This window comes from Euprymna scolopes, chromosome 7 (genome assembly GCF_053919585.1).
Source record: "Euprymna scolopes isolate OS-2025 chromosome 7, ASM5391958v1, whole genome shotgun sequence".
Classification (NCBI taxonomy): domain Eukaryota; kingdom Metazoa; phylum Mollusca; class Cephalopoda; order Sepiida; family Sepiolidae; genus Euprymna; species Euprymna scolopes.
This window is the reverse complement of record NC_136488.1, coordinates 126,673,183-126,697,114: the sequence shown is the minus strand read 5'-3', so window position 1 is coordinate 126,697,114 and position 23,932 is coordinate 126,673,183. Positions and strand designations below refer to the sequence as shown.

The following is a 23,932-nucleotide window of genomic DNA, read 5'->3' as shown; positions in this document are numbered from 1 at the left end:
ATATCCGACACAATCAACCGAGGATCACATCACTACATAAAAACATACAAGATATCAATGGATCAGGAAAAGAATATGCTGTTGTCATAGCCCTAATGATCAGTAATGAAGCACATGATGTGGTTTTGGAAAGTTTCTACTTTATATATCTCATACCTAGTATTGGCTATACTTACTGTTGGTCGTGGATATCTTTTCTTTCATCCACTCCTCTGGTTCTGGTCATATCCTTTGTCTCTCACACATTGCTGGACTACAAAGTGGTACACTGGCTCACATTTTCACTCACACACAAAAAAAAAAAAAAAAACAAAACTATCAACAATTTCCCACACTCAATCTGTGCCTAAATCTAAATGCAGATTCCATGAACAAAGCTTCTCTCCCAGAAATGCCCACCTGTGGAACACTGTTCTGTTAGCCTGCTTCCCGCTCTAATACAACATGGTAGCCTTCAAATCCAATGTAAACTTGTTAATCCGTCCCCATAAATAATCCAATTTTACCCCATTTACGATTACTACACTACCACCTTATTAGCATTAACCTTTATCCTCAAGTGGCTTTCAGGCCTTGATAAGCGGTGACTCCCAAGTGAAAAAAAAAAAATGCCTATTGTCTATTTCTTTTGCATAAATTTAAGGGAAGTCACTGCAATAGTTAAAAATGTCGAAACAAATTTAGAAAACAATGATCAGTTGAAGTGAAACAACCACATTAAAGAGAATTTTGAATGATTCAATTACTTGCGGGAACGTTTGCTGACAAGAATCTAGTGATGTTAGATTTGAAGATGACCCTGTTGTAATCTGCATTTAAAATGGTGACTATCTGAACATTAAGCAAGGAATGAATCAAATTAGATTTATTCAAGAAGCTGAGGAAAGTGGAATCAAATATTGATTTTGTAAGAAGAAAGCTATCAAAGACAAAAATCAAGAAAAAGACTGGCTTTATTTTTATACTAGTGGGCTGCCAATTTATACTGATCATTATATTGTATCCAATATATAGTGGTTTCAAAAAAAAAAAAAAAAAAATACCATCAGCTAGAATCGAAACCAAAACATGTAGCTCTCTAGCATTATTAGTTAACATCTGAGCTAAGTCCACATGCATAACAAAACTTTTTGCACATGTGTAGAGGAGCAGTTTAAGTCAACTTACATCTGTCAAGTTCCAATTTTGACCCCATAAGCAGCTATTTTTACTGGTTAAACCAAATCCCCTATATATGTTTCAAGTCTGTAGGCCAAAAATTGACAGAGTAGTTTGGTAGAGACCATTTCATACACACCACAGACAAGATCACTTTTAGTGGGGCAGATTGCTGAAGCAATTTTTCACTTGGTGCTTGTATCACTAAGTGAAAGATTCTTATGAAATATTGAGATAGCCTGCCTCACTATAAAAGCAATTTTCAAGAGTAGTTTTTTGACTGACTTTAAGTTTGGCCCAAACTAATGAACACGCATAGTATTTAAGAAAAAAAAAAAAATGTTACTACTGTTAAAAGCGTCTATTTTCTTTTGAAATTTTAAGAGAACACAAAGTGAAACTAAGAAGGCCACCAGAACACTGCTGTAACTATGCCTTTTAGGGTTCCACAATAGGCTTTGTTTGTAGGTGCAGTACTAGCGTCAGTAACACTTTATCAAGTTATTTCAATTTTATTTTTCAGGTGGTTTTCAAGTAAACATGAAGCGCCACGCAACCAATAACCGCAGCATCGTTTGCCGCTACGAACCGACAGAACTCGGTAAATACATCATCAGCATTGCGTGGTCAGGCATTCACATACCAAACAGTCCTTTTACGGTTAATATTTATGAAACTACAGAAGAATTGCAAGAAGCCTCTGGACAGCCAGTTGAAATAAACAAGGATAAATTATCGGAGAACAATTCACAATGGAGTGAAGATATTTAATCAAGAGACGAACATGAACGATGCATCTATTCAATATGCGTGTTTGGTAATGAAAGTGCTAGATCAAACTTAAGCATGACCGATGGATAAAATTTATAGTTTGGAGATATGCAAATGACAAGCTTCAATATTTCAAAACAGTTTTGAAACTTTTATTAAATGTGTATCATCAAAAAAATGAAAATATCAAAAAAGGTTATATTGTACATATCCATTTTGGACTGAAGATCTCCGGAAAAAAAAAAAAAAAAAAAAAAAAAAAATTCCACTTAATTTGATCAAGTAGCTTTGTTTTTTTTTTTACAGCAGAAAAATACGTTTTTGTGAGCGCAATAATGAAGGTAAACATCTTTGAATTTTTTAACATGCCACGGGGAGATAACTCCGTTTAAAGCATTGACACTTTCTCCCCATCTTAAATACTAGCTTTTCTCCCTAAAAATGGAAACATGATTACCTTTTGCTCGGTATGATAAATTGTTTTGTTTTTTTTTCCGCTGTAGAAAAAAAACAAAAAAACACACACAGAGAACCTATTAGATTAAATTAAGTGAAAAAATTTTTCCGGAGAACTTCATTCCATAATGAATACATGCAATATAACTTTTTTAAATATTTTCATTTTCTAACGTCTTGATTAAACTGTACAAATACTGAAAAGTGACATATTGCTGGTAAGATTGCAAAATCATCTCCCACCTCCTTTTAAACAAGTTTAAATAAAAAGGCAAAACAAAATTTTAGCTACAGGTTAAATAGTATTGCTACTTAATGGGGGGGGGGTTCTATCTGCAATCATGAAGGGTCACTATACAAATGCTTTGCAAACTTGTGCATTTGCTATTTGTTCTTATATAGGCATTGATCAATGTTATTAGTGTTGGGATAATTAATTTGGAAAAATCATAACTTTTAAGGATATTGGAATAAGAAAAATTTGTGCCAATTTTCCGATGCCAAAAAACAATGCTTTTGTGTTTTATTTGATTTTGTTTAAAAGAAAAATCTCACACTACTACTAGTAATGATAAAATAAATATTTATTGATTTTAAACTACCAGTAAAACTATCGAGCATCTCCCAAGTGTGTTTTAACGTTTGAGAAAATATATGCACTTTTAACGTGTCTATACAGTAATTAAGGGGGGGGGGGAAGAAAACTATATATAAATATTAAGAGATCTTTTAAAAGAATCTCAATCAGTAATTGTATCGGAATCGTCCCATTACTAGTTTTTATTTGTGGATGTATGACCTCTACTTTGTAAATCAAAAAAAGCTGCCGTATCACTTAAACTTTATGTCCTTACTTTTTCTCCCTCTTGCTTTAAAGGTTGAGAAATTCATGTCAATTTCAGTTTTTTTCTTCTATTTTATTGCAGCGTTATTGATAAAAAAAAAAAAAAAAAAAAAATTGTTTTGCATAATAACTTCTAGGCAGCAGCATCTTCTATATATATATATATATATATATATATATATATATATATATAAAAAGCAAAGTGTTTGTGTGTGTGCGCATTTTTTGTGTATGTCCGGCAAAGGCTTTTTTTGGAGGGGGTTACTCTGTTTTAGAACTTTATATACTCCTCAGATTATAATATCTACGATTTACGAAACGTCATATCTTATTTCAGCAAATTTTATCTTACAAAATTCGCTTTCTTTACTATCGCTACAGCATGATATTTGACCTAGAAAAGCATACATTGACATTTAACCACCTGCATTTTTTAACGTTTATTTTCAGCTGTTCTCAAGCCCCTACCTTCGTGCCGTCATCAGACTATTAACCTCAAGGCCGAGCCTACCTCCACCCCAAAACTTTTTTTTTCAGATTGTTTTTTTTTAAATATTTAAACAGGGTTATTACTTCGGTTATTATTTAGATTTTCTTATGAGATGATCATCTTTAACTATTAAATGTAATTATATTCACTAGCAAGACCTGTGGAAATTCTACAGGGAACTCATATGTAACATTGATGTTGGCATTCTGTATATGTTCAGCATAAATGGAGATGCTCTGATATTATTGTAGCTCTTTTGGTATGGTTTGATTATTTAAAAGGATCAGTCAACAATAACTTGTTTACATTAGACTTGAAAAGGGTCATATTATTATAGTAATCTAGGAAGCAGCCTTGCAGTATTGTTTCATGGACAGATAGTTCTATGAAAGAAACTTTGCTCATGGAATTTTTGTTAGTTTTAGGCATAGATAAGGGGGAAATAAGTGTCCTGTCCGCTGCAAATATTCCACAATTTACATTTTAATCTGTTGTAAAATGAACGCATTGTGCATTTATTTATAAGAATTAGTAATATTTTTGCCAGTATCAAAAAAGAATTAATACTGGTAGATAACAAGCAAAGACCAAAAGGGTAACAAATTGTATATTCAGCATTGCTTCTTTGTTCTGATTCTTTTAGACATGAGCAATTTACACTTGCAGCCGGTCTTATTTACTAAAAATATCCAATCTTGATTGGATAAGAGCCTTAGGTGCCTGCATGGAATGCTCCTCCTCAAAAAAAAATTGTTTACAGTAGAACCCTGAGATAAGGCATTAAAAATGCGAAACAAAGTACAGCACAGTATATAATACGCATATACATTATCAAATAACACCCTAATGAGGAGCCGGAAAAACGTAACCTACGGCCACCGTATCCCAGGGTTCTACTGTATTCCAAAAATCATAAAATTGATCAAGTAAAAATTTTGAAATTATTAATGGGAATTTGTAGGGATTACAAAAACCTTGCAAGTTAGAATTATGTTGAGGTTTATCTCCCTTGTTTTCAAAATGGTGCCACTGATTATCCCATAAAATTTAAAAATAAAACCATTAGATCAAGTTACACGATTATTTAAATACTTTTGTCATGGGTATGTGGACCATAGATATTGTTAATATAGGTGAATTCTAGACAAGCAATCTTAATATAATTTGTAAACGGAAACTGCATATGAAATGTACTTTTACACAAAGATGAGATACTGGCACCATAGGCAAGGAACCCGTTAACTGATGCTTAGATCAATATTTCAGTCAATTCCAAAATCTTCCACCACACACATCACTCCACTTTCCTGATATGCGGACACCTTTGTCTAAACGATTGTACATTTGGCAATTTCTTAAACTTTGATGTTAATAAAACTTAATTTTTGTATGAACTGACTGATTCTTTTTGATTTTTTTTTCTTTCTACAATATGGAAAGTGTTTATTCAGCCGGATATAAGAAATCTAGCTTTTATCTGTAGAGAACTAATTCATGCAAACTGATAATACTAAAAAGGCTGTTGTTAAAATTAAAAACGTTTAGCAGACGGGTTAGACAAAATATTTTACAAAGTGCATTGTACAGAGATACGGAATGTTGTTTTGGGATGTGGTTGCAGAAGAAACCTTTTTTCATCCCTTCTATGATCCAAAACATTGTTTTATATTTATATAAGTAAAACAGTTTCATAAGTTTTGGAAATAGGAGGGGGGGGGGAAGAAAAGAAAAGAAAAGAAAGGTATCGATGTCTGTCTGCGGAAATTATACAGGCTACCTCAAACCATGTTTAAGGCCTTATACCTGGCAAGTTCCAACTTTGACCACATGTCTAAAAACCTGGCTAAAAACCTAATTGAATTTGTACCACAGGTCCGAATATCCCATGTATCAAGTTTTTAAGTCTTTAGATTGAAAAATCAAGTAGTTTGATAGAGATCGTTTCATATACACAAAGTAAAAAGTGTGCACACACACACACCAAAACCATTTTAAAATTATTTAGCATTACCTGTTTTTCATTTAATTAATTTTGGAATCTTGAGGAAAACAAAATGCTTCTATCATTTCAGAACATTACATTTTTTTTTTTTTACTGTACAATTTATAATAGAGGTATAACATACTTATAATCATGTATTTCAAATAAAACAAAAGAGTTTGTTTTACAATACATGTGGATATGAAAAAAGTAAAAAACAAAAAATGTTACTCTTCTACTGATCTGGAATAGAATTTAGTGGTTTTACTCATTTTAAATCGTTTAATTGTTAAAAAAAGTTTGAAACCCACCCAATAAATGACAATAACATTTACTGGGTGGAGACATCAATTTGTAACGATTTTTCTTGTTCTCACGTAATGCTCAACATGGTTTTTCGAACTGAATAAATATTTTAAAGTTACTACAAACACTAAAAGCTTTTCTAGATAGAAGAGTAACTTATTTCGCCTTTAATAAAATTTTATTTTTTTCGTACCAATGTGTATCGTAAAACAAACCCAAATTTATGTGCAGTAGTGCAAACTTTTTTTTTTTTTTTTTTGTAAAATGGAAGAATGGAAAGAAAAACAACATAGAAAATGTCTGTTAATTTATTCACATTCTTGGAGTTTATTTCTTAGAACGGAAATATTCATTAAGAATGTCGAGAGCTTGGGATTCTTTTCCATAATCCTGAAAAAGAAAGAACATTATTAAAATATTGTTTTGAATTTAAACATTTATTTTTGCACAACAATATCAGAAACTTTAACAGACAAATTAAATAAGAGCCTTTTAAAAACAAAGCTATTTAATATCACACGATAGAATGAAAGTCAATTATCCAAAACATTCAGACAAAATGCATTCCTCATTTGTTTTTTGGAAGAGGGAGCATATTATATCATCATTTGGAAAAAAAAAAAAAAAAAAAAAAAAAAACTCAACCACAAAAATTAAAAGAAATTTTTTGAAGCCATTTTTAATATAAAAAAGGTTTCCATGATATACAGGTGATTTGAACAGATCCTCACTGATGTTTCTTATATTGTAGCTCCCTTCCCACTGAAAACGAATTTTAATTGCTCAACAGAAGTTTTTGTTTTTAAAATGACTATGTTCAAGCCCAATTGGTTGGCACATCGCTGGGTGGGTATTCATACGCAGCTTAAGATATCATTTAACAGCCTCAAAATTCTTTTATCAAATGGTTAAGGGGGAGAAAAAAAAAACAAAAAAAAAAACATTATCTAAGACCTTTCATTCAAACAATGCATTTCTCATTAAGTTTCAGAACAAGGAGAATTTTCACTCATTTGAAAAAATAATTATTTCCATCTGCAGAATAATCTGACTGGCTTTCAAACACCAAGTTGTGAAAAAAAAAAAAAAAAAAAAAATGCTCATCTGGGCACAAAATAACAAAGAATGAATAGATTGCTATTAACCGACAAGGATATTTTTGGCAGCCTCCATTTTATCACTAACTCTACAGAATACCCAGGAAAATGCACCTAGGATGGAATTGGACCATATGCAATTTGACAAAGAAGGGCCAATTGCTGAGGTATGATGCCAAAATGAAAAGTTGGACAACAAAAGAAGACGTATGGAATAAAATAAAACTTCATGCATCATTGTTTTTAGTGTCTAAATAGAATAGTTTTACTTTTGCAATTTCAACCTCTGATAGTTTCAATTTGAGCTCACACGAACAAAAGATTTCAGGTGGAACAATGAGTCTCTCCAGAGATCCATTTCCAACTAAAGAAATCAGATTTGTTAGATAAGTTCCAAAGAAATTTACTTATATGAAAAATCAAATTAAAGTCAACCATTTAAAACATTCCATTCAGACACAATGCATTCCTCATTATGTTTTGGAAGAGGGAGCATTTTTGTCATCATTTGAAAGAGAAAATCCTGAATACCTCTAGGATTTTTTTTTAACAACACAATTAGCAATATTTTTCAAAGTCATAAACAATGAACATGAAATAATGACAGTTTATGAAAAGTAAGTTTTCTCACCTTTACAACAACACATCCACAGCCGTTGACTTTTCTGGCTTTCCCTTCCAAATCGATTCTGCGAAGACCAGCCCATTCTCCTAGCTGTTTACTGTCATCAACCTAAAATAAAAACAAAAAAAAACTTTCAGTTATAAACTAAAGTAAATTAAACGTGAACCTGCAAAAATGGTGTAAAGTAATCCAAGTGGACACAAAATTCTATAGACCTTGCCATTCAGAATCTTGATTTCATCTCCCCACATCTAATGAGGGAGCTAAAACAAAATATCAAGTCAACTAAAATGAGGATACTATTTTTGTGACAGATGCAGAGAAAAGACAATGAATATTCACACCCACTTATGTAGCAGTGAATTTTTTTTTTTTATTGTGCCTCATTTCAGTTAAATTTTATATGATGTACATCTATTATATAAATCTCACCTATCTGTTTAAATGTATGCATGTATGTTTGCCTTAAACTTTCGACAAAGGCGACGGATTTTCACGAGATTGCTATCCTTTTGAAGCCCGACTCTCCGGACGGGGAACAAAAAAAAAAAAGGGCAAAAACATTCACTTTCAACTGGGCTGTTTTTTCGCTAACATTTTTTTGCAAGTCATTCAAACCTTACGTAAACGACGTTGCATAAAAGGCGTTATTTCGACCGCCTGTGATGTCAAACCATGGTAGGCGCATGCCGCATCGATAGGTGTGTCAGAAACTGAAAAATATTGAATAATTCGACCCCCCCCTGTGTTTCCAAGCTTATAACTACTAGAAAAATGTAATTCAAACCCTAATTTTTTTTTTTTTTTCTTCAATTAAAGGAGCAAGGACCAAGGTTTCATTAAAAAAAAAAAAAACGTTTATCTAAAATATTATATTTGGTTTATTGGAAAGATCATAAAATGTCACATTGACCCTGAAAATATAAAAATAGAAAAATTTTGATCTATGGTGCATTACGGGCTTGAGCCTGCTTACTTTTGTGCTCGCAATTTTTTCTTTTTTTAAATACTTAGCCAACACCCTCATACACATCTCCACTTTCTTTTTCGCCTTATGGGTTTGAGCCTGCCTACTTACACCTCCAAACACCCAGGCTAGTTATAAATAAATATGAATTTAAATCAAGCAAAAGACTAAAACGAAAAAATAAAGTCACAATTCTATTAATCTACATTAGATGAGATTTCATAAATCAAACAAGTAATCAGAAAAGAAATGGACATAAATGTAACAAGTTAAAGAAAAAGAGGGGTTTTTAGTTTGTGTTATTCTTGATCAGATTAAATTGCAATCCTCATATACTGTCAGTAGAGGGAGCAAACCATCATCATTTGCAGGTTTAGATTTTATGTGAGGCCACTTAGTTATAAACCTTTACGCTCAGATAGTGACTTTAGCTTCTTCAATAGAGTATGAAATTGTTTAAGCCCAATCTTGTAACACCACGATTTTTATTTAAATTTGATCCAAAAGGTTGCCAACAAACCCAACATGCACTTCATAGTATAAAAAAAAAATGGTGCAGGGTGATGAAATAGTTACGCATCAATTTGAAGCCAACAAATGTTTTTATGCCAGCATGAAAAGCAGAGTATTGCTTTATGCAAGACATTTGAACATTAAAAACATAAAATGGCTCAAATTTGACATTTCAAAGTTAAGATTGATTCCTGGGAATAGATGATTTCATTTTGACACATGTACAGTTTTAAGTTTAAAAAAATTCTTTAGCATGTACCAAAATTAATACCTCCCTTTGAAAAGAAAAAAAAAAAGTAAACAGAATTTGTTTGGAATGTTAAACTGCACAAAGTGTTAATATTTACCCCATCCCCAAGATAAATGCGAATTTCTGAGATGTGCACTAAAATTAAAATTTCAAAGCGAGGCTTCCTTCAGAAGAAAAGGTTGACAATTTTTTATTTTTACTTTCGAATATACTCGTGAAAATTACAATTTCATGACCAAATAAAAGGCATAAGGAAAAAAAAAAATAAATAGTAACTTTTATTTATTGTACACTTATTTTTTTTCATGTAGTTTGTTGGCTTCTCTACTAAATCCCTGAAAATATTGACAATAACTTTGGCCCTGTTGTAGAGATTCACTACTAGACCAACATTGTTGCCAAATGGGGCACTATTTCACGTCGATTAAAAGTTCAGTAAAGGTAGAAATTTTAAACCAAATTTCAGCTTTCAAATACTTTTTGAGTTAATATTTCCATGGCATAACAATATTTTATACAACATGGAGACAAAGCCAAAAAGACTGACCCACACATGTCTGATAGAAGTAGTCTCTACATATGCTTGTCTACATGTCATACGATAAACGCATCCAAATTAGATGGCATTTAAAAAAAAAGAAAAAAAAAGTCACTTTCTCTAAATTGCTCAGACATTCTAGCAGATCACCTGGCGTTGCCCGGTTGTAAAACAAATATAAATATTATATTCTAATTCATGCGCATTTATTATTATAGAGACAATTCTCTATTGATTATTTGCGTACTATCCGTTAGAATCGAAACTAGAATGTTTAGCATTCCAGACCTAGTTATCACTTCAGCATTGTTATCATCTGTGCTACCAACAGATGGATATGAGAAGTAAAAACCTAAGCAACTTTAAGTTTGAATGTTTAATTTTGTGCATGTGTAAAGATAACAGCACAAGTAATGTTTCATTCAACTTATCTTGCCAAAGTCAACTGTTTTGTTTGTAATTTCAACACTATAGAAACAATTTTTGCCAGATGAAAACCAAATCTAAAGTGTGCTACATGTCCAAATATCCTATGTATAAAATTTCAACCATGTAAACCAAATATTCATAAGAGACCTTTCGCACACAGACAAGGTCACTTTTTTCCATGTGTTAGAACCTTTTCATCTTAAATTCTACGCAGTTATGCAAAAATAGAATTTTAGCATATTAGTGAAATGAAAAAGAAAAAAGTAATTAATGCTTGTTTTTCAAGGAATAATCACGTAGTCATTCAGATCTATGATTGAGTATATTAAGTTTGTTTTAACTTTTAAATAGAAAAAGTAGGCTTTTAATGTCAATGTCAGGAGAAAAATTTTTTTTAAATGGTATATAGAAATATTTCTTTTTACAAGGGAGTCATGGTTTATCAAGGCTCAACGACCACTCAAAGAACAGCATAATTGGTAATGGAAATTAGATATTCAAGAGGATGGCTCAATAAAAGTTGTTTATATTAGACTTTAAAGCAATTATGTTATAGTCAATTGGGAAGCAGACATGTTATAGTTTTAGACTGTTAGCTCTAGAAAAGAAGCCTTGCCCATGGAATTTTTCATTTTTAGGTAAAAATAAAAAAAGTAAAAGGAAATTATTAGCACTTGTAGCTAGGAAAGTGGTTGCTGTGAATGTTTTATAGGGGATGGAGGAGGGAGCATAGATTGAGGTTTAGTAAAGCACAAAAATAATGGAGCAAAGATTAGGGCCTATTTACGATTTTTTTATAGTTTATTTGCAGTTTCGTGTTAGGTGTCAAAAATTCCGATACACCTAAAGATAGGCGTGTCAGAAATTTTGTGAAAAATATTGAATAATTCCATCCCGTCTTTCCAAGCTTATAACTCCTCGAAAAATGTAATTCAAGCCCTAATTTTTTTTTTTTTTTTCCAATTAAAGGAGTAAGGACCAAGGTTTCATTAAAAAAAAAAAAAAAAAAAAAAAAGATTTTTTAAAAAAAGGTTTTAAAGTTCGGACTTTACAGGTAAATTTCTAAAAAACACTACTTTTTTTATTTTAAATTTGAATATATTATTAATTGATATTTTATTTTCAATTTGTGATATATAAAACTTTGGTGAGTAAATTAATTATTTACTTTTTAATAGACACTTGAAAAGGGGGAGGGGGGGAGGGGAGGAGAATTAAAAAAAAAAAAAAAAAAAAAAAAAAAAAAAGTTTGTCTAAAATATTATATTCGGTTTATTGGAAAGAGCATAAAATTTTACATTGACCCGGAAAACATCGTAAAAATTGACAGATTTTTAAAGTTTAAAAATTGAAAAATACTGAGCTCGTAAAATTCAATTAATTTCATTACTGTTTAAAAAAAATATATATATATTTCTATTACTTTTAAAACAACTTTATTAGTTTATTTTGGAAGTATAATCCATAAAGAAAATAAACAACCCACTTTTAAAAGAGAAATTACAAGTTTTTTTATATTTTATTCGCAGTTTCGTGTTAGGGGTGTCAAAAATTTTGATACACCTAGAGCAGAAATAAACTCGCTATATCTCCTCTGCGAGAAAAGGACACCTCCAGATTTTGAAGCTGGTTTTACAATTTGAGCAGCCTCTCCCCAGGTGTGGCAATAGTACACCACTTTTATACAAAGAGGATGTAATCGCAAGCGAGATATAAAAAAAAAGGTAGAAACACTAGATGTTACACTTTTGAACCATTTTGTTGTTTATGCTCTGGACAATGCTAGGTAATCAGGCTAGTTAATGTGTATAGGAAAAAAAGATTTATGGATCCAGCTTTAACATAATAGAAGTGTTAATAACCGAATAAGGAAATTGACAATACCTTACATTCGCTGATACAACTTCAGTAGGTGTTGTTCGTACCAGTCATGGATACATTCTTAACAATCAGTCTAACAGTGGCTTGTTGCCATTGATCTACACCCTCTCTGGAAAAGGAGTTAGTTTATTACCAATTGGTTGAGGCACCATCATTGAGTGGAGTTGCTCAAACATTTTTGCAGGCCAGAATAGACTTCACCTAGTTAGAATCATCCGAAGTGGGTTAAACCAGTTTCTTCCCCAGGAAGTTTCATGGGAATATCAAATTGCAAGCGTTCCTTAGAACGTACAGCACAACTATAAATCTATGGATACCAATTCTTAAAAAGCACTACTATTTAAGGATAAAAAAAGTACTACATTTTTGAGGGGAAGGGAGGGCTTCCATAAACAAAAACAATCAGACAAAATGCAATCCTCATTTTTATTTCAGTAGAGGGAGCACTAAATGTCATCATTTAGGATTGAATTCAAATGCAAGGGATGTAATTTTAATTATAATCTTTTATTCTCATAAACCAAGAACATTAACGCAACCATATATGCTATGTAAAAAAACCCATGTCCCTTGTCGATAAATTGTTATAAAAAAAAAAGAAAAAAAAAAAAAAAAAAGATACTTTTAGAATAATAACCGATTGTCTCGAAAATATCAATTCACCATCAAACATTTTTAATTACAAAGTATGTTAGCATTTTAAAACAATTTTATCCAATATATAATGATCAAACTATATTGTTAGGAATCCAATTAGATATTTTGTACTATGGTTGATCGGACTTGTTTTTTTGCTTTTTTTGATTGACATGGGTTTGGTTGATTGAGTAAAAGTAAAAATTGATATAACAGTTTCAGAACTTTAAAACTATACAATCAATAGAAAATAAATTTTTATTGCATTTTGGTAAGTTATCTATTGTATAAACACACCTTAACTACACAGCATGAACGACAATCGTTTGTGAGCATTTTGCTTAATCGTACAATTTTTTTTTTTTTTTTTTTTAAATCAGACACGATGCAATCCTCATTATTTTCAGTAGAGGGAGCATTAAATGTCATCATCTTTTTAAAGATTGAACGCAATTCTAAAACTTTCATCTACTGAAAGAAGGCATTTCTATCTAAACTTTCTTCTTCATAGGTCAGAGTTTCAGTCAAACCTGTACATTTTCCCCGATCAATCCCCAAACCCGATCACCTTTACTAATCTTGTGCTTATTCTTTCATCTTAAGACTGAAATAAATTTAAATGAAATGCAACTTCAGTGTCAACCTTTAAGATTGAAAGCAAATAACTCCACAAGACAACCACTCGCCTCATATAGGTCATTTTCTGTGTGTACTCTCCCCACCCCATCAATTACATTAAGGCTTTATATCTTTGACCTTATGTTCTATGAACTGAGCTATTTAGATTTTATTATTAGATCTTAAAACATTAGTTAAAACGAAAACTTTGATGTGACACCATAGATATATAATTTGTCATGTTTCAGAACTATTGTGTCAACAGTTTTTATTTTTATAGTTTTTTTTTTACAAGGGTGTCACCACTTATCAAGGCCCAGAGGCCACTCGAGGATAAGGGTTAATAGGTATACATTAGTCATTGTGATTTTAGCATAGTAAACAGTGGGAATTTTGAAACTTGGATTACTTAGGGGGACGATTCAATTAGAACTTGTTCACATTGGACTTTATCCTTTTTTTTTTTTTTTTTCATAGGTATCAACTCATTATCAAGGCCAAGAGGCCACTCAAGGATAAGGGTTAAAGAGTGTACAGTAGAAATTGGACAATATAATAATCATTAGTAATGAAAATTTGTTAAATTTGATAACTTATATGGAACGGCTCATCAAGAACTTATTTACGTTAGACTTGAAGACAACGTATATCAAATCTGTTGCCAAGGCCGCTGGAAAAATGGTGGGATCTTTCTATCGATCCAGTAGATATCTCACTGCTGATGCTATTCTCTACCTATATAAGAGCCAGGTACGTCCAAGGATGGAATACTGTTGCCACATCTGGGCAGGAGCTGCTAGAAAGGACTTGTCCTGCCTTGATAGAGTTCAAAATAGACTTCGTAGCCTCGTAGGAGATGTCCTTTTCTCCTCCTTGCAACCTCTATCTCACAGAAGAGATGTTGCGAGTTTGTCTGATGTATCGTTATTTTCATGGAAAGTGTTCAACTGAGCTTCAATCTATGGTCCCCCCCTCGCCAAACTTTCACAAGAAACACTCGTCTAGCTGTACACACTATCAATAATTTCCCCCACTCTTTATCTGTGCCTAAACCTAAACGTAGATTCCATGAACAAAGCTTCTTTCTTAGAACTGCACGCCTGTGGAATTGTCTTCCGTTTTCCTGCTTTCCGGCTGACTACAATATGGCTGTGTTCAAGTCTAAAGTAAATAAGTTCTTGATGAGCCGTTCCATATAAGTTATTAAATTTACCAAATTTTCATTACTAATGATTACTATATTGACCAATTTCTACTGTACACTCTTTAACCCTTATCCTTGAGTGGCCTCTGGGCCTTGATAATGTGGTGATGCCTTTAAAAAAAAAAAAAAAAAAAAAAAAAAAAAAAAAAAAACATATTGTAGTCAGCCGGAAAGCAGGAAAACGGAAGACAATTCCACAGGCGTGCAATTCTAATAAAAAAGCTTTGTTCATGGAATCTACGTTTAGGTTTAGGCACAGATAAAGAGTGGGGGGAATTATTGATAGTGTTTACAGCTAGACGAGTGTTTCTTGTGAAAGTTTGGCGAGGGGGGACTATAGATTGAAGCTCAGTTGAACACTTTCCATGAAAATAACGATACATCAGAGACAAACTCGCAACATCTCTTCTGTGAGATAGAGGTTGCAAGGAAGAGAAAAGGACATCTCCTACGAGGCTACGAAGTCTATTTTGAACTCTATCAAGGCAGGACAAGTCCTTTCTAGCAGCTCCTGCCCAGATGTGGCAACAGTATTTCATCCTTGGACGTACCTGGCTCTTATATAGATAGAGAATTGCATCAGCAGTGAGATATCTACTGGATCGATAGAAAGATCCCACCATTTTTCCAGCGGCCTTGGCAACAGATTTGATGTACGTATTCCATTTAAGATCAGGAGTAATGGTCAAGCCCAGAAGCTTGTCAAAACTTGAGGCCTCCTCAAGACGAGAGTCATTCATTTCAATTGATGTCAGATGTGGATCAGAATGTTGATGTAAAGAGAGAAGCTTGGTTTTAGATGCATTAAAAGTAACCAGCCACTCCTTTCCCCATTGTACTACATGCTCAAGATCAGAGGAGAGAGAATTGGAGAGAACTTGGTCGTTTACTGTCTTAGATGTGCTACCATAAATGATTGTGTCGTCAGCATAAATGTCTACAAATGATGTAAGGATGTGATTTGGAAGATCATTAATGTAGATCAGGAAAAGAGTTGGGCCCAGGATAGACCCCTGAGGGACACCGGCATTAATACTGTGGGCTTCTGATTTTTGCCCATCAACTACTACTCTTATGAACCTATCAGAAAGAAATGATTTAATAATTAAGACATTTCCAGCTATACCATAGCTAGAGATCTTATGAAGTAAACCTTTATAGTTTTAAACTCTTATACAATTCTAAAAATGCTCCTTATAAGTCAATCTAGCAGCATAGCAAAAAGATACTTTGTTAGGCTAATATAAAAGACACACATCTACAGAAATAAAGATGTATGAAATTTGGTCTTTACTATAAATTTAGAGTTTGCAAAGATTTATTAAGACAAAACTATTGTGGCAAACTCCCAACACAATCCAGACACCTGCCAATATAGTATACATAACTACATACACAAATCTATAGCACTTAATAGGATACTCCATCCCCAGAGAAAGTGCATGTTGATGCAGGCATGAGTTAACGGTTGAGTTTTAGAGTTAAATTTGAATTTGATTAAAAAAAAAAAAAAAAAAGCAGAGAGTGCAGCATCCCCCTCCACAAGTGTTTTTTACCATGACCAATGTTTGTGCAAAATTAAAAAAAATAAATAATGAACAATTTGGAGGCAACTTTACCACTGTAAATGCCCCATAGGTGGGGCAACCAGAGTCATCACAGAAAATCCATTCTGCCAAAAATTTACTTTACCATGACTAATGTTTGCGAAAAATTAAAAATATCCAAGGCATGGTTATTGAGAAAAGTGTGAACAAATGAACGGGAGTGAATTAAGTCTAATATCTCCTTTGTCTGAGGACTAGCACAAAAAAACTTATTTCCTTAAGTTGGTCTGTTAAAAATTATCAATTTTGTAGGATCTTTTGTTCCCACTTACCTTCAACAAGTTAATTCCATGTTCTGTGCAAAGAGCTTCTACCAATTTGGTGTAAGCTGGTTCATCAACATTGTTGGCCAAAATGCACAAATGAGCCTGACGCCTACAAAAAATATTATATTTTAATATCTTTCAATTGGACATTTTCAAACATGTTAAAAACACACACACATACATATATATATATACACACACTACATAAATTACTGCAAATAAACCAGGATTTGAACCCACATCCTATAACGATATTTATCTGATTTTGTAGGAAAACAAAAAAATATTTACCAATTTATAAACATGTTAAAAGTTCACTACAATCAAATCCATTTTAAGTAACGATTATTATACAAAATTTTTTTTATACTTTAGAAAAAAAAAAAAGTGAGAGCAGAAAATATCTTGATAAAATAAAATGTTATTGTGAAAACTATTAGTTGGTAAGGAGTCTCTGTGCTCCAATGGGAACAAGCTTAATATCTAAACCATTTAAATATACTTTGTTTACAAGTTTTAATCTGTATACATTCTTTTTTGCAGATTGTTATCCGCCATATTCATAATTATTGTTTCGACCAACTTCTGGGCCTCTTCAAGTGATTAACCATGACGGAATAGGAATGTCGAGTCTTATCCCCAGTAATTACTGTTTTCCATAGTTGTATCACCAGGTTTTGGCCAACTAATTCTCTGGCAAGCTTGGGTAGTATTGAAATCACCATCTTCAGACAGCGCTCACCTGGAACCGTAGACACAGTACTCTTCTTCTTCTTTTTTTTTTTGGAGAGGGTGGGGGTGAGGCTCATAATTTTTTTTTTTGCGGACCGGTATTCTTATCTTCATACAGGGTGACAAAAAAAAAAAAAAAAAAAAAAAAGGCCCCATTTCTTAGTGTTTTGTCCTAATGAAATGAAACTTTGGTCACAACTAGTTTATATTCAAAACATCACATCAAAACACTAGGGTCTTTGGCCTTTTTTTTCTCCGTTGTCTGTAAAATGCCCAGAAAAACAAATTGAATGTACTGTTCTTTTGGGGCCCACCTTGTAGTTGGAAGAAGGCCAAAGGAGGAGTTCGTCAAAAAGTGGTGAAACAACGACTAAGATGAGGATAACAGTCTGATAAAAAAAGAAAAGTTTAATGTATACCGACTTACACTCCAAGTGCATAATTTCACTGTACTACTTTTGTATGGAATATGATTAAAATCTATCACTAGTTTTTTTTGTTAATCAAACTGAGCAAGAGAACTTTTAACACTACAGCCACTGATCATCAGTTTAGTTATAGCAACATTCACTATTCTCCATTTCTTTAACAAGTCGGCCATCCATAGTTTCCCATGCAAGCATAGAGCATCTCTTCTGAACAACCTGTATTAAGCTCTGGACAATGCTGCTAAGGCAGAAATGAAAAGCAATGGACAGTACAATATCCTCACGTACTTCAAACATTAAAACTGTCACTAAATGCATTGTTAATTCTAACGTTGCTTGCTTGAACCTTCACAAACTTGTTGACTCAACTTATGCAAAGCCTACAAGACACCTCTTGGTTCTGACAAAAGCTTTCTCCAGACCTATGAAAGCAAAATACATTCTTACAAACTTCTCTTGCATTTATCTAATGACTAGTGGTGGTACTCTCGCGTTGCCCGGGTGTGAAGAGATGGTTTAGTAAGGATAATGAGCAACGGCTAGGCGTAAAAGCGCATTTCGTTTTTTTTTTACTGCTAAATTATTCTCTCAATTAATTTCACCAGCTGATCCAATCTTCAGCCTTTGTAACAATTCATACTTATGATTTGAATAAAGTGATTACAACAATGATTATTCCACCTGCAAACATCAAATGACAGGTGGTACTCCTACCTTACTATTTCAGTTTCCTACATCACCTTTCAATTCTAAAGAAACTCATTATTCAGCAATTTGTCATAGTAACATTTCAAGAATCCTTGTTCATTTGTTTTTAAAACTTCATTGATATTTTGAACCCACTTCTCTCCAACAATATCTATTCATCCTTGTCACCGGTTATCTTAAACAGCTTAGTCGTCCGTTCATCATACATCTGAAAACCTCAGCCTCCTTCTCTGCTTTGTATATTACTCTTTATCACCAGACAAAGCACAGACTTCATTTTCACTTTATTTAATACACCTAACTTTTCTGTTCCATCATGTCAATTCATGCCTTAGTCCACACTCGTATCACCTTCAATATCTTTCAAACTTCCTATAGTCGCAAATCATAATTCCACTGTCAAAAGCTGACCACTAGTGAACTTAAGAATTCAGCTAAGTCCTTAGATATGCTGGCGTCATCCAGGCAGAGATTACATTGTGAATTAGCTTTCAATCCGAGAGTTAACATTAATCTTTGTTAATTTTAATGTCTTCTAGACATCTTTCTTTCTAAACCTGAAGTGATTATACTAACCAGTAACTGATCAAAAATTTATACATTTCCGAAGATAGTGATGATCAAACCAAGGATTGCAGGTAAACCTGCTTTTCATTATGCCTTTAAATGAAATATGTGTTTGAATCTAATTAGGCAGTAAAGTATGTGACAAGTATAAATATACAAGTTGTATATACCCACACACAAGACTTGTAATGAGGAGGTGCAATGTGCATTGAAGGCTAAACACCTGGGAAAGTATAAGGTATAAAAATGTATGAGAAAGGCATATTTTGGGTTTGTTTTACTGTACAGATTTGAAAAAAGTTGTCAAAATTTTTTTTATATATTAGGAAATAAATGTTAAAGACAAGTTGCTTTTCTACCTAACTGGATAATTTTTTTAGTGTTTTTTTATTAAATGTAAAATGTTTATTCGGCTCGAAAAACTGTTTATCCATGTATTTGAACAATACAAATGGCAGCAGACCATTGAACACGTTAAGTTTGGGAAAATGAGTTATAAAAAAACAAAAAACAATACAAAATACTGTTAGAAACCAGCCTATGTCACGGTAACATGTTGAGCGAGTTTCTAACAGTATTTTGTATAGAACTTTAGTTTTAACTCATTTCCCCAAACTTAACGTGTTCAGAGTCTAACGCCATTTTTAATTTCCCAATACATTGGTAAACACAGTTTTTCGAGCCGAATAAACATTTTATATTAAATAAAAACACCAAAAAAATTACCCAGTTAGGTAGAAAAGTAACATTTTGTTGTTTTGTGACAACTTTTTCGAATCTATGTGTATTCGAAAACAACCCCCCCCCCTTTCATCTTAGAAATCTAACAAATTATGCCAAACAGCAGTCTCCAATATGTCACATATTTACTCATCAAAACTGAAGATTTTATTAAAATTCTACTCATGTTAACAGGTTTCGTTACTTACTTGTCTAACGCTTTGCAGCATTGGTTAAGACCTCGTTCAAGTCCATCATGGATCAGAGAAGTCTTCAGGACTTCCTGAAGTGCTGTGTAAAGGTCAAGGGACCCAGCAGGGGCAGCTTCCTCTCTAAAAATTTAAACACAAAAAGATTAGTCCAGAAAATGAACGTCAAATGAAAAAGTAAAAATATTCCTAAGTTGTAAATATTTTTGAGTTGTTAATGAAAAAATATTGATAATGCAGTAATTCTGTGGATAAAGTACCTAAGAGGTGAAATAGGCAGCAAATGACTAATTTTCATTATGCCAAAACTAATAATCTATCTGATAAGTACGAAAATCCATAGAGTATAAAACAAAATGGAGTATTTTGACTAGCAATTCCGCCCGGCTTTGCTTGGGCCCTATGTACTGTTCATAACTTTATGCACATATGTATATATAAAAAAGTGTGAATATGTACGGTAATGCCAAATGCCTTTCTTTATAATAGGCTTCCTTAACTACCATAGAGAAAAGTTGGTAGAGACCGCAGACGTAAATTTTTTTTAAAACTTTGATCTCAATTGATCCTTAAGTTTTGGGCTCAAATTAAATTAAAATGTTTGACCCATGTCCAAGTAACCTACATCTAAAATTTCAAGTGTTTAGACTCAAAACTGATGGAAACTGACCTCTTGACAGCCAAATTTTCGCCCAAAAACTGATTAAAAAGCTTGCTGCATGTCTGAATACCTTTTATGTAGATTTTCAAATGTTTAGATCCAAAATTAGCTAAATAGTTTGCTAAAGACTGCTAAAGTAAAATCTTTTGAACTTTGACCCCCTTGGAAGCCTACTTTTCAGCAAAAAACAAAAAGCTTGCCCTATGTCTGAATACCCTTTATATAAAATTTCAAATGTTTAGAACAAAAATTGACTGAGTAGTTTGGTAGAGACCGCAGCATTTTTTTTTTTTTTAACTGACACCAGTTATGACCCCATATTTGTTTTGGGCTCAAATCAAATTATAAAGTTAGGTCCATGTCTAAGTAACCTATATCTAAAATTTCAAGGGTCTAGACCTAAAATTGGCGGAGGAGTTTGGTAGAGTTCTCAAAGGTCAACATTTTTTGATAAATCGACGACCATTATAGGTTTTCGGGGTTGGTAAATTTTCAGATAAGGGTCCACCTACACAATTTTCTTTTAAATAACGACTTGCATAGGTTTTTGACTATGCTGAATACTAAAATCGCATTAAAATTTTGCAGAAATAAGTAGTTATCGAGATTAACAAGTGATATTATGCATTGTATTCTCTGGCGGCTAACTTTTTTACGCGCGTCATAAACAAATCATCTATGACTGACACTGCAGTCACTGCACGCGCGTAAAAAAGATGGCAGCCAAAGAATACAATGCATAATACAACTTTTTATATCTCAATAACAAATTATTTCTGCAAAATTTCAATACGATTTTCGTATTCAGCATAGTCGAAAACTTATAAAAGGTGTCATTTAAAAGAAAATTGTGGAGGTTGTGGAGGTGTGGACCTAATCTAAAAAAATGCCCTATTTTTTTTTTTTTCTTGAAGTAGTATTTTAAAGTTTCACGATGTTAGTGGATGTACAGAATAGTTATAAAACACCTTCCGTGTTAAGAAGGGCTTTCAAAATAACATTTCAGCACGGTAACACGTGAATAAGTACAAAAAAAAATAAAGAAAATTAAGTTATAAGGAGAAAAGTACAAAATTTTAAACTAAAATGAAATGTTCAACGTGTAAAAGGAGTCCAGATTTAACGATGAAAATACCACGTGGATTTTATTTTTCTCTAATAAAAACTTATTCTTGAAATCTCAGTAATCGGAAGAAAAACTATGAATATTGATTTCGTATAAGTTATAATAATTGAATCAGAAATATTGAAAAGCCCCTTTTTTGCTCCACGCGAGGGCAAATGAGCTTAATAAGCGATTGATCGTAAGATCGTTTAGATATATTTTACGAGACTTAAGCACCACAAGATAAATCTGCGATTTAAAAAGTATCCAAACTGAATTCTGATATACAAGTAAAATATTTATTTTTTTAAATATGAATATTCAGTTTAAAAAACACACACAAAAAAAACATGGTAAGCGACAAAAGATGAAAAAAACATAGCGGCTTACCTTTCGCCGTCAGACATAATTCCTACAAAAAAAGAGAAAAAAATAATAAAACCATAAGATCAACAATAAAAATTTAATTAAATAAATAATAATTTTTTAACTTGATGATTTCAAAATTAAAAGGATAGTAAGGATTTTAAGAGGCGAGTATACATACCACGTCGTCCTGTAATAAAATTTCCAGGGAAAAGGGCGGATATCCGGTACGCGACAAGGAATGATGGGACCCGACCGGAAGTTCATGAAGTCAAAACCGGTAATGTTTAGTCCGGTTTCGTCGTCAGAGTCTACCATGTTAACATAAAAAAAAAGGAGATAGTTTCGTAGAATACTGACCGTGCTGAAATAATAACTATGTAGAATCCATTTTAAATACGGGGGGAAGGGAAGTATTTTATATAATCTTCCGGTAATCGTGAAGAAAGAGAGAGCCTGTTTCCTCCGTTTGACTATAGGTGGCGTTAATGTCTGTCCACCCAGTTACGGAAGCACAAAATGTATATACTGGCACCGTTGAAATAAAAATAAATGTTTAATTTTAAACATGTTTTTTTTGTTTGTTTGTTTTTTGCAAACATATTTAAGTTTGTTTTTGTTTTGTTTTTTCAAACATATTTACGTTTGTTTTTTTGTTGTTTTTGTTTTTGCAAACATATTTAAGTTTTATTTTTCCAAACATTTACGTTTTGTTGCTAGTTTATTTTCAAACATTTACGTTTTTTTTTGTTTTTACGTTTTTTTTGTTGTTTTTTTTGCAGGCATAAACTAAATATTTTTGAAATATTTTTCTTTTTTATGCACTTATTGTACCGCGCTATTTTTTATTTTTATTTTTTATAGTAGTTTCAAGTAATATTCAGGTTTTACAATATCCATTTTCAAATATATATATAAATACTCGCGGAAAAAGTAAAATAAGTCCAGAAAAATTAAGAAAAAAGAGGGGGGGTCAATAAAAAAAAGATAAAAGAAAAAACGTTGACTTTTTTATTATAAGAACGTAAAAAATACTCGCGAAAAAACGGTTGTACCCATAAATATGTTTAAAAGAAAATTATAGCAAAAACATTTAATTTATGCTTGCAAAAAAAAAAAAAAAAAAAATATTAAAATTAAAACAAAAATAACGTAAATGTTTGAAAATAAACCAGCAACAAAACGTAAATGTTTGGAAAAATAAAACTTAAATATGTTTGCGAAAACAAAACAAAATAAAACTTAAATATGTTTGCAAAAAAAAACAAAAAAAAACAACAACAACATGTTTAAAATTAAAATCTAATAAAAACATTTATTTTTATTTCAACGGTGCCATTATATACATTTTGTGCTTCCGTAACTGGGTGGACAGACATTAACGCCACCTATAGGCAAACGGAGGAAACAGGCTCTCTCTTTCTTCATGATTACCTAATCTTCCACTGTAAATTCTAACTTTCTGTCAAGGTTTTTATAATGTTTCCGCATAATCGCCTAAAACAAGTACTCAGAGAAAAATATTAATTACGTCCTATTTTAGTCACCCAAATTTCCGAAAGTGAAATGAGTTTGGGTACATTGATATATTGTAGATTAATACCTTCCGCTAAATACACTCAAATTTTTAATTAGGCGATTACGTGTAAACATCCTAAAAAAACTTTGGTACTTTCTACACATTATCGCCGAAACTGGAGACGCCATTTTATTTCACGCACCTGCCATAAAAATCCAAGCGAGAAATCAGTATTTTAAACTATGGCCGAAGTTAGAAATAAAAAAAAAACAACCCACAA

The 23,932-nt window shown here is 32.3% G+C and overlaps 2 protein-coding genes across 4 annotated transcripts in view; one reads left to right on the top strand and one right to left on the bottom strand.

The window, feature by feature from the left end:
• LOC145279934 (filamin-A-like) overlaps window positions 1-3,281 on the top strand; it is a 66,613-nt gene extending 63,332 nt beyond the window's left edge. For 2 of the 3 annotated variants that reach the window (XM_080131511.1, XM_080131510.1), the window contains one exon: window positions 1,682-2,115. In XM_080131511.1, coding sequence (XP_079987637.1) covers window positions 1,682-1,929 — 248 coding nt within the window. In that variant the 3' untranslated portion in view covers window positions 1,930-2,115. Of the gene's footprint in view, window positions 1-1,681 lie in introns of all 3 variants that reach the window. The other variant, XM_080131509.1, reaches the window with a different exon arrangement.
• A 3,028-nt stretch (window positions 3,282-6,309) lies between these two features.
• LOC145279935 (small ribosomal subunit protein eS12-like) lies at window positions 6,310-22,635 on the bottom strand. The gene is made up of 6 exons (XM_080131512.1): window positions 22,315-22,635; window positions 22,158-22,179; window positions 20,002-20,124; window positions 16,644-16,746; window positions 7,735-7,836; window positions 6,310-6,396 (listed from the first exon to the last, which is right to left on the bottom strand). The coding sequence occupies exons 2-6, from the start codon at window positions 22,172-22,174 to the stop codon at window positions 6,334-6,336; spliced, it is 408 nt and encodes a 135-aa protein (XP_079987638.1). The 5' UTR covers window positions 22,175-22,179; window positions 22,315-22,635; the 3' UTR covers window positions 6,310-6,333.
• Window positions 22,636-23,932: the final 1,297 nt, after the last annotated feature.

Excerpts from the sequence above, each read along its gene's own strand:
- LOC145279935 (XM_080131512.1), bottom strand. Across the intron at positions 16,747-20,001 it reads TGCTGCAAAGCGTTAGACAA|GCGTCAGGCTCATTTGTGCA; the intron begins GTAAGTAACGAA and ends TATTTTTTGTAG. Across the intron at positions 7,837-16,643 it reads ATGGAATTAACTTGTTGAAG|GTTGATGACAGTAAACAGCT; the intron begins GTAAGTGGGAAC and ends TTTTTATTTTAG.